General features: G+C 36.3%; 2 protein-coding genes and 2 non-coding genes across 5 annotated transcripts; 2 read left to right on the top strand and 2 right to left on the bottom strand.

Annotated features, from left to right (window-relative positions):
- Positions 1-5,353: 5,353 nt before the first annotated feature.
- crhb (corticotropin releasing hormone b) lies at positions 5,354-6,835 on the top strand. Its single transcript, XM_051882618.1, has 2 exons — positions 5,354-5,521; positions 5,866-6,835. The coding sequence occupies exon 2, from the start codon at positions 5,888-5,890 to the stop codon at positions 6,374-6,376; it is 489 nt and encodes a 162-aa protein (XP_051738578.1). The 5' UTR covers positions 5,354-5,521; positions 5,866-5,887; the 3' UTR covers positions 6,377-6,835.
- Positions 6,836-8,082: 1,247 nt separating this feature from the next.
- On the bottom strand, positions 8,083-15,253 carry trim55b (tripartite motif containing 55b). 2 transcript variants are annotated; one of them, XM_051882617.1, is made up of 8 exons: positions 14,951-15,253; positions 14,424-14,593; positions 12,801-12,975; positions 12,554-12,649; positions 10,613-10,846; positions 10,176-10,198; positions 9,972-10,096; positions 8,083-8,612 (listed from the first exon to the last, which is right to left on the bottom strand). In XM_051882617.1, the coding sequence occupies exons 1-8, from the start codon at positions 15,068-15,070 to the stop codon at positions 8,443-8,445; spliced, it is 1,113 nt and encodes a 370-aa protein (XP_051738577.1). In that variant the 5' UTR covers positions 15,071-15,253; the 3' UTR covers positions 8,083-8,442. The 2 variants fall into 2 exon arrangements, with proteins under 2 accessions (XP_051738577.1, XP_051738576.1); XM_051882616.1 differs by having other exon boundaries at positions 12,801-12,978; positions 14,951-15,248.
- A 392-nt stretch (positions 15,254-15,645) lies between these two features.
- On the bottom strand, positions 15,646-15,718 carry trnaa-agc (transfer RNA alanine (anticodon AGC)). The gene has a single exon. It is a non-coding gene; the product is annotated as a tRNA-Ala (tRNA).
- A 518-nt stretch (positions 15,719-16,236) lies between these two features.
- Positions 16,237-16,322, top strand: trnay-gua (transfer RNA tyrosine (anticodon GUA)). Its single transcript is given in 2 exon segments — positions 16,237-16,273; positions 16,287-16,322. It is a non-coding gene; the product is annotated as a tRNA-Tyr (tRNA).
- Positions 16,323-17,273: the final 951 nt, after the last annotated feature.

The raw sequence follows: 17,273 nt of genomic DNA on the forward strand, positions 1-17,273 counted from the left end.
ATCAGTATCCTTATAAACACTTTGAACAACTCAACATCAATAGTATAAAGTTCATCATAACATCATAATATACAGTCAAACCAAAAATTATTCAGACACTACATATAATTTTTTTAAATATTTTTTTTTACTAGTGGGTGCAGAACACTATAGTTCATTTATGTAAGTGAGGATAGCAAAAATAAACTGTGACATATTATACCCAAAAATTCTTCATACAGTGGACTACCAGTAAAACTGATAAAAATTTGGGACAAAAAATTATTCAGACACTTTGACCTGACCATGTTTTGCTTAAGTGTTATCTGACATAATTAAGATTATTTTTTATGACACAGTTTAACTCTGAGATCTTGTCATATTTAATTTAATGTCATGTTTATTAATTTAAACTATAGCGAATAAACTGCTAAATATTGCTAAATCTACCTGATTTTTCATATCATCAGAAAAATATATTGGGATAACCTGGCTTTTCTTGAGACTCCCCTGCTTCACAGCTGTCATAGTTAATGATATGCTAAAGCCCGCCGGCACGTTGACGTGATTGGTTACGATGTAGTTTGTGATGTAAAAACACCAGCAATTTCAAACCGCGTTTTTGAAACTGTCTTTAGATCACTGCAGTTTTAAAGAGAAAATACTCAGCAATGGTGTTGACTTTGCACATGGTTTGTCTTAAAGCATATTAAAAACACCACATACATATAAACAACATTAAAAACTTTATTTTCACCACAGGGGGACTTTACATATTAAATGAAGTGCCATAAGTACCAAGGAAATTCAAAGATGGATGGTCAAGAAGTGAGTTCTTCATCAAATTTAGTATATAATATATGGGAATTCAGACACAACCCATTGTTCCATAAAAATATTGGAGCAAATATTGGTTTGCAGTTATTGAATAACTTCTATTTTTTTCAATAAATAAAAAAGTGCCATAGGTAAATATTTAAATATTAATATTAAATGTTAAAAGTTTATATAAAATATTAATGTTTTATTTTTAATGGTTATAAATAGTAAATAAAGTGCTCTATGTGCCATATAAGTTCAAAGATTGACATTCAAGAAGCAAGTTCTTCAAATTCAGTACATACTATGAATGTATACTGGATTTTGAAAACAACACATTGTACCATAAAAATGGGGTAATACAGTTAAGTCTTTCGCTTAACATCGGTATGGTGTCTTTAAACATCTGAGTGTGCTGTTTTTAAACATCTCGGGGTGCCATTAATACGTCGTGTGTGAAAACCAGGAGGGAGCCAATATTGTGAGTTTTTCAGATTCAATTAAAGACACCAATTCATATCAGCAAACACCCCATTGAGAAGACAGATGAGCCTTTCTATTGAGTCAGACCACAGTCTATTTGGAGCAGGGAGATCAGCAGGCTCTCTGAGCCTCTTTAAATTCATTTCTAGTAGTGACAACCTTTTATTGATATCTCCTCGCAGTTGACCAGAATAGACTATATCTGTTGATGATGCTGCGCAGCTTAACGGCATCATTGTTAACAGCGTTTCCGTAATCCGATGCAATTACAAGGATGAAAGTGAAGAGTCTTATGTAGATGTGAGGAACATATGAGGTAAAGAGTCGAATGAACTTTGAGTGTTGTGCTTATCAAGAGCAAGATTTAATGGTTCAGTTACTCTCTGATGTGTGTCAGTCTTGAGAGCCGCTGGTAAACATACCAACACGTCATATGCCTTATGATTCTTATTAGTCAACAGACACCGGTGAAAACCACATTCAGCACATGTATGGATTTGGTGTGCTGGGCCTACGGCACTTCCTGTGTTTTGTCACGTGGCGTGTTTTGTGATCCACTTACAGACGTTGATTTGAAATCGTAGTGACATCGATGACCACAAGCGAATTTGCAAATTTTACAGCTAGGTGGTACGTTGGATTTGTGTCAGGAAGCAGCCGCATGTCATGATGGGACTTGACACCGGGCCTGAAGGGAGAAGGAAAATTGCTCTACTTTATTTTGCGGAGAAACGCTTAAGCTTTTGACCTCATCATTTGTTTGAATGCTTCATACAATCAATCAGAATGAAAACTCCCACGCAGTGAAAAAATAGTCAGTCAAAAACATCAAAGAATGTCAGGAATTGCTTCATAAAGGTGTTTTGTCTAACTTTTAGGATCACACAGACGGCTGCGCAATGTGGGGTGAATATAATAATAATTAATTTACCGAGTGAATCACCGGCGTAAATTTGAGTGGATTAGGGACTAGGTGCTTTGAGGAGCTGGAAATAGAACCAAGATGTCTGCTGCCTTCTTCATCTGTCAGCTTTATCGTAGATGGATGCAGTCATTATCCATAATAACGTTATTCTTGGGATGAATCCACTCTTCTTGTTAACCGTCAGCCTTTTTCCCTTGAGCCTTCCCCATCCCACATATCATAAATGTAATGGCACTTTCCACAAATAGGGTGCAAATTGGTGCCCTATGACTTTTTTAAAAAGTGTTACAGGCACAAATCCCATGCTTTTATTGTAAGAACTATTAGATATGTTAGATAAGCATGAAATGTTAGCTAAATATCTGTATCGCTCCTTAAAATGGTGATTTTGGCCTGTCCACATCAGATTTTTTTGATTTCACAATTGTATCCAACAATTAAAATCCCACAACGTCCTAATTTTGAATTGATATTCAATTTTATATAAACAGAAAATAGCATAAAACACTGAATACACTGAAACATTTCACAAATATTTACATGGCAAGTGACATTGAATAAAACTGAAATTTTAATGTAGAAAGACTGATATTGTATTTTCTTGTAAAAGTAATAATCTTTTTATTTACAACTTTGAAAAATAATTTTTGTAGAATATTAATTTGGAATCCTCAGGTTATCAGCTAGCATTTTATGAAGGTTAAGCACCTTTTTCACTACTATTTGTTGAGAAAAAAGAAAGCAATAGAGTTTAACAGTTCCTGTCCACTTTTTCAGCAGCGCTGGTTCCGGAATTATATTTTCCATTCATTTTTCTCATAGGGATTTAAAAAAAAGTATTTGTTAAAGAGTTATAAGCCATGAACCAAGCCAATTAGCTACAAGGTGAATCATAACATTACAAAGTTTGATTTGAAGCAAAAAAAAATCAGACAAAATGATAAATTGTACTTAATAGCTTTAGTGAGGGAAAGAACTACAATCCCATGAAGCATTGCGAACAGCATAATCAAATTAAAAATGGAGAAATATAAAACTTCTCATGTACAAATGTTGATTATACATATATATGAAAACAATAGTTAATTACAAAATATACATATATATACAAATATATTAATGTATTTTGAGAGCTTTGAGAGATCGACTTGATTACATTCGCATTGCGTCATGAGAGTGAGCGGAGCTAAAGAGCTATTTTGGCGCTGTTGCTTTTTCGACTGAATTACTGGTGTATTTTTTTCTGTACAGCATCATGGGTAATGTAGTTTTTCACTAGAAATTCTGCTGTTAAATACGATTATTTTAAAAATAAGCTGAAATAACGTGTGCTGATGGCTTCAACAGAAGCAAATACCATGGATTAACAACCCCGTAGCTCACAGTAAGGCTGTCTTTAAAGGTTTAAAAGTTATCGTCCAAAATCAATTTCCCTATGGACAAAATTAATGGAGTTTTTACTTCCGGAACCTGACTGTTGCACTCTATTTTAGACCTTGTTTTATATCCTATTCATCCTATGCCTAATAATTACTTAATTTTTGCATGTTTTTTAGCAATGAAAATGTTTAAAAACCAATTATGTTTTTTTATGGATAACCCACATGACTGGTTGAAAGGACAAAGCAGCAATGTGGAATTTCCAATCAAGTCTTTTGGGAAATATGTGACCTCTGCTTCATTGCACGTTAGCATGTATTGTCTAGAAGCTGATTGGGACGCCATCTGATTGGCATTCTGAAAGCAGGTGTGAAGGGGCTCGAGCCAAGTGTTCCATCTCCCAGCCTCCCTCATGGCCAGAGCAGAGCGAGGGGGGAGGAAAGCACTTGACAGCAGTGACTGCGAGAGTGACATGGTCCTGCCGCTGCGCATCTGTAATCACCGGGACCCAAAGCTCTGTCTGTGCTGTCTGGATAAGTGACACCCACTAGAACATTGCCCGAAGTTCACCACGCCTGCGTGGCTGTGGCTGCAACAACTCAACAACATGCGGTTTAGTGTGACGTATTTGATGACAATTTTAAAGAGGGAACAACCTGGACTGTGACTGAGGAATTGACTACTGCAGTTACACTACTTTAAAATCTTTGGTAAGATGAATATGCAACTAAGCAAAGATCAACTATGTAACCAAATATTCAAAACCAATCAATGACACATATTGGTCAAACATGCTGCATTTAAAGGGATAGTTCACCCAAAAATGAAAATTCTGTCATCCTTTACTCACCCTCAAGTTCCAAACCTGTATGAATTTCTTTCTTCTGCTGAACACAAAAGAAGATATTTTGAAGAATATGGGTAACCAAACAGTTGTTACCTACATTCTTCAAAATATCTTCTTTTGTGTTCAGCAGAAGAAAGAAATTCATACAGGTTTGGAACAACTTGAGGGTAAATGATGACAGAATTTTCATTTTGGGGGGAACTTTCCCTTTAAGTAAAGATTATGGATTCATAACAGAAAAGCATAAAAGTATACAATCCGAATTTAATCAGTGTATGTATTATTCAAGATAGTCTCGCGCACAACAAATAGGCCAATTTGGCGCCCTCACGGTTAGCTAACCGACGTCAACTATCTTAAAGACATTAAACAAAACGCTAAAGGCACAAAACATATTTTTGATATGTAAATTTGTAATAAAGTGATGAATGAAAACGATACTAATGTTTTGTCGACGTACCATCCCATAGTGATCTTAACGAGAAGCGCTCGAGCAGCGAATTGTTGCCATGGTTACTTCCTCAGGCGAACGGGACTTCTCTTCCCTAGCGTCTGTTTAGTGCATTCTGCTTAACTTGAAATCTAACTTTTAGGGGACTTGTGTTAAATAAAATACGTACTTTTAAGACACTCATCTCAAACTTTTGTTTTGGGGATTCAAGTCATAATTATGGAGCCTCATAATTCGCATCATGCATTTTATGCATTTCAAGCTTGCAAAATATTTAAATGACACAGTCTTACATATTTATTAAAGAGGAGAGAAGATCAATTTAAAGGATCCTAAAATACCCCTGGTTTTGCATCTTCTTTCATACACTCAATGACACACACATACACACACCTCGATGACTCATTCAAACCGAAAACTGTTCACTTACGTTCATTCAAGTCAGCTCTCTCTCTCCTCTGCGCAGACGCAAGCTACTAAATGCGTGACACTTGTCGCTGACCGTGCCTATATAAATGCAAACTCCAGCCTTCCTTTGAAGAAGTCCTAAAAGTAATAACTTGATAGGCAACAACTGGAAGAGAGACGCACCTCGCAAAGTTCAAAAACCATCCAAGGATATACCAATTACGCACAGGTACGCAAAATCTTATCTAGAATAAGACAGCTCATATTGAGGTAGCCTAGTAAACCTTAGCTAATATCATGTTACACTAGTAATCTTTATTATAGTCAGTTTGTATTGCTATGGATGCGTCCTCGTGTTTTGCGCACAATGAGGCACCCATCTATCCAACTTTAAGGCGCGCGTAAATGCCCAAGTGGACTTCGAAATATACTACATTTGTTCAATGCAAATATGTTCAGTAAGGACGCTTTAAAAAAATTGCATCTGTCATGAATTGAGCTTTGTCCCAGAGTGCGCAAAACAGTTTTTGAGAAGTTGAAATCGTGCGCATAATTGACTCACTTCTCCCACAGATTCTCCTCGCCACTTTTTGACATGAAGCTCAATTTTCTCGTCACCACCGTGGCTCTGCTCGTTGCCTTTCCACCACCGTATGAATGTAGAGCCATCGAAAGCAGCTCCAACCAGCCAGCCACGGACCCCGATGGAGAGCGACAATCCCCGCCGGTTTTGGCACGCTTAGGGGAGGAGTACTTCATCCGGCTCGGTAACAGAAACCAGAATTCTCTCCGATCCCCAGCCGACAGCTTCTCCGAGACATCCCAGTATTCCAAAAGAGCACTGCAGCTTCAGTTAACGCAGCGTCTGTTGGAGGGGAAAGTTGGAAACATCGGCCGCTTGGATGGCAATTACGCGCTCCGGGCGCTCGACTCAATGGAGAGAGAGCGCAGGTCGGAGGAGCCACCGATTTCCCTGGACCTGACCTTTCATCTGCTACGAGAAGTACTGGAGATGGCCAGAGCCGAACAAATGGCCCAGCAAGCTCACAGCAACCGCAAAATGATGGAAATATTCGGGAAGTAACCATGAGCAAACCCATCAGCCAAAGATATTTTTACATTTAGCACAAACATGAATATTCTGTACCATAGTGCTGCTTTTCCATCATGATCTATTTATACCGGTGACTTATTTATTTGTAGATATTTCAATGAAGGCGAATAGAGTACAGTAGGTGTATATGAATCAAAGTGTTCAGAAGCGCAAAACTGTCATCACTCTCCATCAATGTTATTGTATAAGTGATCATTCAAAATTGTAGATGAAGAAAACGTTTGGGTTTCTTTAAAACAAAAAAAAAACAACAAAAAAAAAACAATATTTTCCAGTACTGCATTATTTTATCTGACAGACTTGAGTTTCATTGTAACATACAGTACATTGTTTAAGTTTGTTAATAAACTAATGAGCAACCATTAATTTTTGTTGTGCAAGAGAATGTCTTATATTTATATTTTTCAATAAAAATTTGAAAGCGTTTGACACCTCTTGTCTAGATTATTGACATGGAAAAAGTGATTAAATAATAATAATAATAAAAAAAAATACATTGACACATTTCACAATCAGTACATATAGACTTACATTATTAAAAAAAAATAAACGTTGTCAATATAACTGCAAAATAACATGATAAATCTTATTATGGCATTAAGGATCAATGAAGGATGGTCATCCATTGACAGGTATTCTGTTGCTAATTGACCAGGTGAGAACAACTCTTCCTTCATATGTATTATTCCCTTCAAATTTAATCCATAATTTAAGAGCAGATGCGACCATACAACACTAGAAGGTAAATTTTACCACCTACCCTCAGAGAATTAAGCCTAGTAATTACAAACAGAGCTCAAAAACAAGTCATAAACACATATACCTCAAAGTATATTGCACATACTGTACACACTGAATTATTAAATCAATATACTTGCTGATGCTCAATGACACTAATGTAATTTTTCAAAAAGGATATAATGTATTCTTTCTGGACTTGGCAGGATGTCTCCAAAAAAGAAAATTCATCTTATTTGTGCAAAATGTTACTGAACAAAAAACAGTAGCCTTGCATAATATGAAAAAGACAACTGAATAAATTGCAGTATAAACACTGGTGCTGGCTGAAATATTTCACACCAAACCAAATAACTGACGTGTGGTGACTCATTCTATCTATGCAGCAACTGGAAATCATGGGTGTGAGTTTCACTGAATCATGTCCTAAATTTTATGGGTGCAGCACATCTAAATCCGATCAATAACATTGTGTTCATACAAACTTAAACGCTTAAACCTTAATGTTTTATGCACCACAAAAGATCCATTCTTTGCCAGAGGTGGAAGCCACACATGTTGTTTTGGGGTTGTGCTCCCTGGGCCTCATTAAGTTTGTTGTAGCCTTCTCTGTGTGAATCCAGCCACAGATGCACATCCTGTCACTGATCACCCTCCACTGGGCCAGAATATATGGATTACGCAATGTCCTGGCGTCGTTATTTCAGCTCGACCACCGAGATGTGCGAACAACACTTCTTTACTCTTCGCCTACAAAACCAGGGGCAGACAATCCTGTAAGCAATGAGATGTGGAGATTACTTCCACGCTTTGCTATGGATGTTCCTTCAAGTAGATCAGGCATTTACTGTATATGTGATAAACCGATGCTTTCGGTCCAAATTGAACTGACTTGGATGTTGGTTTAAATTTAATATGTTACAAATGATCACACTACATAAGAGTAACCTTTTATTTGTCGTTGACGTTTATAAATATGAAATTCAGAACAGCGAATCATATCATTCATAACTCAAATACCACTGCTGTGCCAACTGCAATGAAACCACGTGAACACTCCCTACGCAGTAAACAACACCACAAATCTTGGAAGGGTTTCTTAAATCATCTATATTTATATTTAGTCATGTACTGACTGATCTAAAGCCGTAACAGAAACAAAACAAAAAAAAGTACCAGCCTCTGAAATTCACTGGTAAAAAAGTCTGTTTTACAGCTGTAGGTGTCCTTATTGTTGTGAAGAGGTTGCAAAAAGAATGTTGGATCAATATTCATGTTGGCATGTGCACTTTGTGAAGTTAGGATGATGTGGCGGGTTTGCGTGTGCTCAGGGTTTGTGGGGGCAGGAGGGGTGGTAGGGTTTCGAACAACTGGCCCAGTGAGTCCACTTCTCCTGAGGCTGTCTGCCCTGCCCGGTCGTCCACATCGATGGCCACCTCATCCTCGTCCTCCTCCTCTTCATCATCATCTGCAAAAAATGAGAGTTTAAGGGGTCATTATCACGTAACAAGATTTTGCATTTCACTGCCCTGCGTTTCCGTCGATTTTCTACACTTTAAAAAAATAACACAACAGTTCAATGCATCAGTTTTTTTGAGTTATGACAACTTTGAGTGAATTTACGTTCAACCGACAAGCTACACTGAGTTAGAGGAACTTAATAATTTGTAGGATAAACAGAAATTTTCAAGTTGATTACTCAAAAAAATTAAGTCACTCCAACTACCAGAGGTGTAGCCCTGGAACCTTGTAGCCTAATCTTATCTATTTCAGTTCAAACCAACAGCTATTGTAGCACATGCTAGCATAGCTTATTTAACATATATATTTAATGAACAAGTAAAATATTACTTGTCACTTACATTAGCGCAGTCATTGCTTAGAGAGTCAATGTAGTTTTTACCTTCATGTATCTACTCTTCAGCACAATGGTAACTACAAAAACTTCAACATTACAGAAACTCTTTTAAATGTCAAACATAACATTTAACACTAACAGGTCTCTCCCTTCACTAAAAACAAATAAATTAACACTTACTTTAAACATTTTTTTCTCCTTATCCAGTCCTATGCAAAGCATTTTGGGAACTAGAAATCCACTGCCTAATTTTCCGAAGTTATCAAGACAATTTCATTAAGTTACTACAACCTATTTTTTTTTTTTTTTTTTTTTTTTTAAAAAGCCAATTAACGCAGAAATTTGAGTTTAAAGTACAGACGATATTAAGTTGATGTAATGATCAACATTATCATGTCAAAATAACTCTACAAAATAATGTTTGCAACTTAAAGGGATAGTTCATCCAAAAATGAAAACTGTCATCATTTACAACAGACAGATCTTGCCCCCCATTGACTACCATAGTATTTTTTTTCCTACTATGGCAGTCAATGGAGGGCGAGATCTGCTTGGTTACAACCAAAAAAGTTCAACTTTTAAAAAAACGCATCTTTTTTATCCGCAAAAATGCATTCTGTGGCACCTAACAGTGTAAAATGTAAAAGATGCATTTTTTCAACCCATTTTGAGTGTGAAGATACCATCAACCCCATACTGATGATCACATACAGGACTGAAGTTTTTAGCACCACATTTCTGGTGGATTTTGTATAAAATTGGCTGACAAATCTAATTAATATACTGAAAAGCCAGGCTGGCTTTTGAACTGGTTGCTCATTGAGTCACAATTTCAAAACATGCTTAAAGAGACTTCTGAATGGCACATGAAAACGTTATTTTCATACAGTAATCAGTTCAACAAGCTAACCTGATTTAAACCCACATGTAGATAGTCAAAGGTTAATGAGCATTTCAGGTGAGCCATACCTCTGGTGAAGTCGATATTGCGTAGGGCCCTGGCTTCTCTCTTGAAGCTCACAGAGTAAAGATCCATGTTCTCATAGCCGCGCTCCACTCGCTCCAGGTGCGAGGTATTCGATGCCTCTGCAATTCTAGCAAACAAGAAATCAATTCAGGGTATGTACAAAACATAAAATACACATTAATTTTGCAGAAAGGATTAACACTTACTTTTGAAAGAGGGGTTTGGAATTCTGAATAGCATGTATGAGAGAGAAAGAGATTTTATGGCAAAATAACATAAAAAGTATGTATAAAATATATTGAATTTCTACAGGGTTCCCACTTATCAATTTTCATGATCTTGTTCATTGCTGGCATAGATTTTCATGCAAATTTTTTGAATTCATAGATTTCAATAATTATGCTTAATAGTGTACGAATGCCTCCAATAAGCCCCTTAAACAGACAGACTTATGTTTTCACACTAGCTTAGGGGCAGGTTTTTCATGAAACATTTACAAATATATTAGAGCAGAGCAAAACTAGAAAATAGTATATTTCTCATTTCCATGAATTTTCTAGGCTTTTTCTAAAAGGAAAAAAGAAAACGTTTTCCATTATTGTGGTAACCCTTGTTTCTGCAATCTGTTGTGGGCTTAAAGGACCTGTAAGAAAACAGCCATCTCAGGTTCTTCCAGTGTCTGGATTCCTGTCTCCATGATTTTAGTCATGGTCTCCAGATGATCTCCATACTTCCTTGTAAGGCCACGTAAGTAATTCAGTTTCTCTTCCTGTTCAGCGTTTACTTTCAGGTTCATCTCGCTCTTCCTGTCCTCCAGGATGGCGTACAAGTGGTCAAACTTTTCACACACATTGGACTTCTGTCGCCTGCCATTTTCCTGTAAATATACAGAATAATATACAGGTAAATATGAATTACAATACATTCATATTTATAAATGTACAGTATATAATAAATCAAAGTATATTTATATTATAGAAGAAATTAATACTTTTAATTAACATTTAATCAGCATAAAATTGATCTAAAGTGACACTTCTTTTGAACCTTTTATACACCAAAGAATCCTGAAAAAAACGTATCACGGTTTCCACAAAAATATTAAGCAGCACAGCTGTTTTCAATGTTCAAGAATGTTTCTTGAGCAGAAAATCAGCATATTAGAATGATTTCTGAAGGATCATGTGACACTGAAGACTGGAGTAATGATACTGAAAATTCAGCTTTGCCATCACAGGAATAAATTACATTTTGAAATATGTAAGCAATAAGGTACGAGAGGCTGTGCTGTATCATGAATAAGTCACAGCTGAAGGGCGTTGTTAGCAACCCCTCAGCCGTGACTTATTCACGATACAGCACTAGCCTCAAGTACCTTATTGCTTTTGTAAAACGGTTACCACACAATACAAATATTAAAGCCAAAAATATGTAACAATGCAAATTTCATGAAGTAAACTCTTAATTTTTTCCGCCGGAAAAAATAGTCCCTGACCGTGAACAGCAACAGAAGTTACATTATTACACCATTAGATGTAAAACTGTCTTTATGAGTGTGTCAGTCAGTAGCGAAGACTTTTACATTGAAAAGACTGAATTGTTGTGAACACGGAACAAGACGCAACTGACAAATGCTTTGACTAGCGCTGTCAGTCACGGGAAAACCCCTTACCTGTTAAAAGGACAAGATAATACATCAGACATTTAAACAGATTTTTTTATTATAAACATAGACCTGAAGGAAAATGCTAAATCTGAATGCAGGTAATAAACTCGCTCACTCGATCTCTTTCTCACAATACTCTTCTACATAATACAGTAAGCTTCAATGAACAATATCAATTGAGAACATACAGTTTACATTGCTAAGAGTGGTTGCTAAGGGTGTTGTGTAGTGATACACAGAACCGTTGGGTAAAGAGCAGTCATAGCCATGGTTTATCGTGAATAAAACACAGCTATTGACCAATCAGAATCAAGGACAGGAACTAACCGTTTTATAAATTTAAATAGAAAACAGTAATAACTGTAATATTATTTGACAATTTTTTCAAATAAATGCAGCCTTGGTAAGCATAAGAGAAGTCATTAAAAAAAAAAAAATCACCCTTTTGAGCGGTAATGTATGTATAGCATGTAATCACATAATCTCTCAGAATAATCTGTGCATATAATTTTACTAAAGATACTATTGGGCGATTGGAACACACCCACGATGTAACTATGGACCACCGAAGTTTTTTAACGATTAAGATTTGATACTTTCACTCTCTAAATCAATAGTTTGACTACCTGTTTCTTCCCTTCGACTGCATCTAACCCGCAACCTTGCTCACAATGACTTTCTGTCAGAGGAGCCATATGCTCAACAGAGACGGCTCATTTCTGCTTGCTTGTCAATCATGGAGCCTCTGTGAACGCAACTGTGAGGTCTGGAGAGAATCCAGCTTCCTGCCTGCCTGGCTCGTCCATGCCAGAGCGCGTGTATCTTTTGTCAGAGGAAGCGTTCTTACGTTCCTCATCAATAATCCTGTACTTATGCCAGGCTTTAGGGAGGGAGAAGCCCCCACACAGGGTGACTAACCTCTATGGTTCTGCAGGTCTCCTCCAACTGACTGATGATGCCTTGGATTCTGTCATTATTGCCCACCATCATTGCTATTCCATCCGTGAGCTCTGTCTGGAGATGAGGACGTGGGTAAGCATATTAACACACACACTGTAAAAATATATGCTGCGCAGACAAACGCATACACTCTGACGCAAACTCTGGCGTACTTATGCAGACAATCATAAATATTAATATGCCCTGAAAGCACTAGATTTTTTACCTTTTGCGTCTGGTAAATACTGTTAAGAGGGGCCACTTCACAGTCCTTATGGGAGCCGAACACTTTACACATAGAACAAGTAGGGACGCTGCAGGTCAGGCAGTATATGTTGATTTTCTCGTCCTCATGGACCTCACACATCGGCTGGTCATCCTTCCTCTCAGGAGAAGGTCTGCTGCTGTGGAGAATAACAGATCCATGAGTATCAAAGTCTGAGGTTAAACATATAACAAATCAGATTTGCACTTTTCAAAGGTTGGAAACCTCTCGGCTTTGCCTCAGATGAGGACAGGAGTTCAAATCAACGCTTAATGAAATAACTATAGGGTTCACAAGGCCATATTGAAGGTCTGTGATGTGTGTCAGTATGCCTGGGAGACTCAACACTGAGTGGTGGAACTAAAAATAAGTGTCCTGCCAGCTGACCGTCATCTGTAGCCTCCTGACCTGTCTGAGTCACAGGTCTTGGGAGTCACGTGGACACCGGGGAGTCTGTCTGTTGCATTGCAAAAACCCTGGCTGAATTATAAAGCTTTAAAAGATAAACCTCTCATCCAAAACAAGCTTTTTTAAGTTCATAAAGTGAAATGCTTAAGTGGTATGCAAAGTGACAGGGTGGTAGAGAACTTAATAGTTCAACCTTGGGGAATTTCATTCTTAAAAGCATGTCTGTTCTTATTTTGAGAGTTTCTTCAGGTTTCTTATGGTAATTTCATGCACTCTACTAAAAGGCTAAAGGATTATTACACTGCAACTTGGAAATATTACTTTAAACAGCTGTTTTAAACTTGATTTTACCTATACAAATTAATTTTGTTGGTATAAATTAATATATTTAGGTTGATTCAGCAATATTAAATAATATTTTTGACTTGGAAACAACCAGTTAATGTAGATGTTAACATTTTTTTCAGTGTACCTCAACAAGAGAGGTAACTGTGAAAGCCCATTTCCACCACATGAAAAAACAAATGCTGAGGAAAAAAAAAAAATCATGCTGTAGTAATTCATGATTATGACAAGAAAAGTCAAAATTATGAGATAAAAAAATCTAAATTCTAACAAAGAATTGACAAAACGTTTTAAAAAATTACATTTTAATGTCCTAATTTCAGGTTTTTTTTATGTCATAATTTTTATTTCATAATTATGACTATTTCATAATTTAGTATTTTTATATCAATTTCAACTTTTTGTCATAATTTCAACTTTATCTCATAATTATGACTTTTTAGCCTGGTTTCACAGACAGGGTTTAGATAAAGTCAGGATTAGGCCTCAATTAATTAGGACTTTTAAGTAGCTTTTTATAAACGTGCCTTAGATAAAAACATTACTGGTGTGCATCTTGAGATAAAACGATTTTAAAATATGTCAGTGTAAGTTGCTTTCAGTTAAAACAGCTCAAACATGCATTTTAGTCTAGGACTAGACTTAAGCCTTGTCTGTGAAACCGGGGGTTATGTCATAACTATAATTTACCAAACTGAAAAATGACTCGTGGTTCATGAGTCATACTTGGTAACGATTCAACCTACTTCATTCTGTATTACACAAGGGATCTTGTTAAACCACATGGACATCCTATTAGAGCTTCCTGAGGTGTCCATTCCCAGATCTAACCTGATGTACTCCTGTTTGTACATGTCAATGATGTTTTCCACCAAAAGGTTTCTCTGCAGACCGTAGACACCATGGCGGTCCAGCACAACTTCATGTCTGCAGGATGGACACCTAAAACGGCCACCTGACGTCACGCTGCCTCCTCTGGTGGGAAGGTATGGATTTGAGGACTGTATGGGGAGTGTGTATAGGACAGCAAATGAATAACACATCTTATTTATGGAGATTAGTCACTATTTATTTACAAATATTCATATATTTTAGCTTTCTGAGTAAGGTACATCCCAAAAAGCCAATCTTTAAAAAAGGTGAATAAGCTGTACTAGCAACACTCTGATAACCAATGTTATAACTATAGTAATATAAAATGTAAATTATAATACAATTACAGTTAATATTTTACAATGTTTAAAACAATTTATGAAAACCTCCACGCCTGTATAAAACAATTTATTGGTTTTCTAATAGATGGGATATCATTTTTTGTGATAAATGATGTTTACAAACCAAAAATATTGAAACTGTACCTGAAAAATGTCATTAGCACATTTCCGGCAAAGATTGTGTTGACAAGGAAGAATCACAACCGGTTTCGTGAACATTTCCAGACAAATGGGACAAATAAGCTGCTTCTCCAAGCTGTCCATCCTGATTTGACGAGCAACGGCTCCACTGAAGTTGAGAATGAGACCGTTTTGGATTGAGAAAATTAAATTGTCCCAGTTCTTGTGTATGGGGTGAAATCAGGCCCTCGCCATTGCCCAACCGCCTGTCTGTACCCTCTATAATGAGGCCTGGCATTCCCCCACGCCAAGGCCCACTATCAGTGAGTGCTGTTTTTAGAAAGCCGCACGTCAGAGGTTGCCATGTTTACTTGCCCATATATGAAAATGATAATGTTGACTGTTGTATCTCTTATTAAACGTAATAAATACGGGAAACTAAGATATGTAATATGTAATACATATGGTAAAAAATGCATAATTGAATTTTAATATAAACTGTAAAAAATTTAGTACTGGAATGCTGATTGGAAATTAAATTACAGACGTATAACTTATATGAACCAACACGCAGACTCAATGCATCAAGTAGTAGCCCGTGTAAGTGCCAGAAGGAAAAAAAAAACGATGACGCAGAAAAGTTGTTATAGACGTGTTTAACATAATCCCGGTAAGAGAATATAACAATACAATAATGGCAATGCTGTTAGAAAAAGCTTTGGAGAATGCGGGCATCGATCCCGCTACCTCTCGCATGCTAAGCGAGCGCTCTACCATTTGAGCTAATTCCCCTCCTTGCTAGCAATTGTGAAACGCTCCTTTTTTTTTGTACAGAATTATACAATAGTACTTCTATTATTTTGATAGTTCTGATATTTCATATGTGGAGTTATTGTAAATTGTTCAATCATCGCCATGTATCAATGTATCCGAATTTTGCACTTTTGTGAAAGTATTTGTAGGCTAATGTTGAACATTTGTTACATTATTTTTGCTATTCAATTTTGTTAGATGAAACGATGCGTCGTAAGTTTATTTCTAACGAAAGTCATCTGTTGATAATTTAGCGGATAATTCAATATTATCTATATCATTTTTAGTCCAGAAATGCCCCGTTAATTTTATAATGTGTAATTCGGTGCAAACCACGGCATTATTTCCTGTGCTTATTTTTCAGAAATCTACACGTGAGTAAATTGATTATCAATTAAAGTTTTTATTCGCAATGTAACGTTATGTATATTAACTATTATGCAGCATTTAGTTTCACTTTAGTTAAAAGCCTGAAATGGAACCAAAACACACGGGCTCCTTCGATAGCTCAGTTGGTAGAGCGGAGGACTGTAGCGGTAACACTGTCATCCTTAGGTCGCTGGTTCGAATCCGGCTCGAAGGAAACGTGGTTTTTGATTTTTTTTTTTTTTATTGATAATAGTAGTAGTGTTTTACTTACACTCAGTGTAGCTCAAGTATAAAATATTTGTTCAATGGACTTTTATGCACAGAGCGTTCTTTAGAACTTCCGCAATAATAAAGGCCAGCTGGAAAACTTCCGGTGAAATGTCACTTTTTGGTGTTAAGCATAAATGGTGTAATAGTTTATAATCAGAATATAGTCACTTAAATGGTCAATTAAATAGTCAACTACAATTAATTTAGGTATTCAAACTTAAGACGACATAATAAATAAATAAATAAATAAATAAATAAATAAATAAAGACGTACCTCAGTGTTCCTGCTCGGCTGCATTCAATTAGACCATCAGTTTTCACACTTTCGTGTGAAAAAGCATCAACAATTAAAGATTTATTGTGCGCTTTAGTTAGATTCATTGAATAAAATGTGAGTTTTCACAAGTGTGCCAAAATCGTTGAGCTTGCGCTGCACTTACTGAAAGCTTCTGTGATTACAAAGAGAAAGCGCGGTGCTCGCTTTCTGTGTAATTCATTCACAATTAAAGTTATTGTTTTTCATGATATTTTGTAAGTACTTCATACTTCACCTTGACAAAATGTATTTTTAAACCTAGTGATTTTATAATGTTTAATATTTATTAAAAAGCGAAACAGATTGAAAAACTAGGCTAATGGAAATGGCTAATATATGCGCAAATAAATGCTACTCTGCCGCCACCTGTTGGGTTATAGTGGTAATTCATGTCTTTTTTATTTTAAATAAAAGTGTTTTCTATCAAATGTTTGATTTTCTACAGTTTGAAACATTCGGTTTTACAAATGGGGACAATCTCAGAAGGATGAACAAATAATGTTTGTGGTCATCACATTAAAAATAACATTTGAAAAGCTGGAAAAATGTCGCGTGTCCAATTACTGACACTACATTTCT

The sequence above is a fragment of the Ctenopharyngodon idella genome, chromosome 23 (assembly GCF_019924925.1).
Source record: "Ctenopharyngodon idella isolate HZGC_01 chromosome 23, HZGC01, whole genome shotgun sequence".
Lineage (NCBI taxonomy): Eukaryota > Metazoa > Chordata > Actinopteri > Cypriniformes > Xenocyprididae > Ctenopharyngodon > Ctenopharyngodon idella.

Coding starts and splice junctions, on each gene's coding strand:
- crhb (XM_051882618.1), top strand. CDS start 5,888: ATGAAGCTCAATTTTCTCGTCACCACCGTGGCTCTGCTCGTTGCCTTT.
- trim55b (XM_051882616.1), bottom strand. CDS start 15,070: ATGGACAGCTTGGAGAAGCAGCTTATTTGTCCCATTTGTCTGGAAATG. Junction 14,594..14,950: donor GTGCTAATGACATTTTTCAG/GTACAGTTTCAA, acceptor CTCCCCATACAG/TCCTCAAATCCATACCTTCC. Junction 10,199..10,612: donor AGATGGCTGTTTTCTTACAG/GTCCTTTAAGCC, acceptor CATGCTATTCAG/AATTCCAAACCCCTCTTTCA.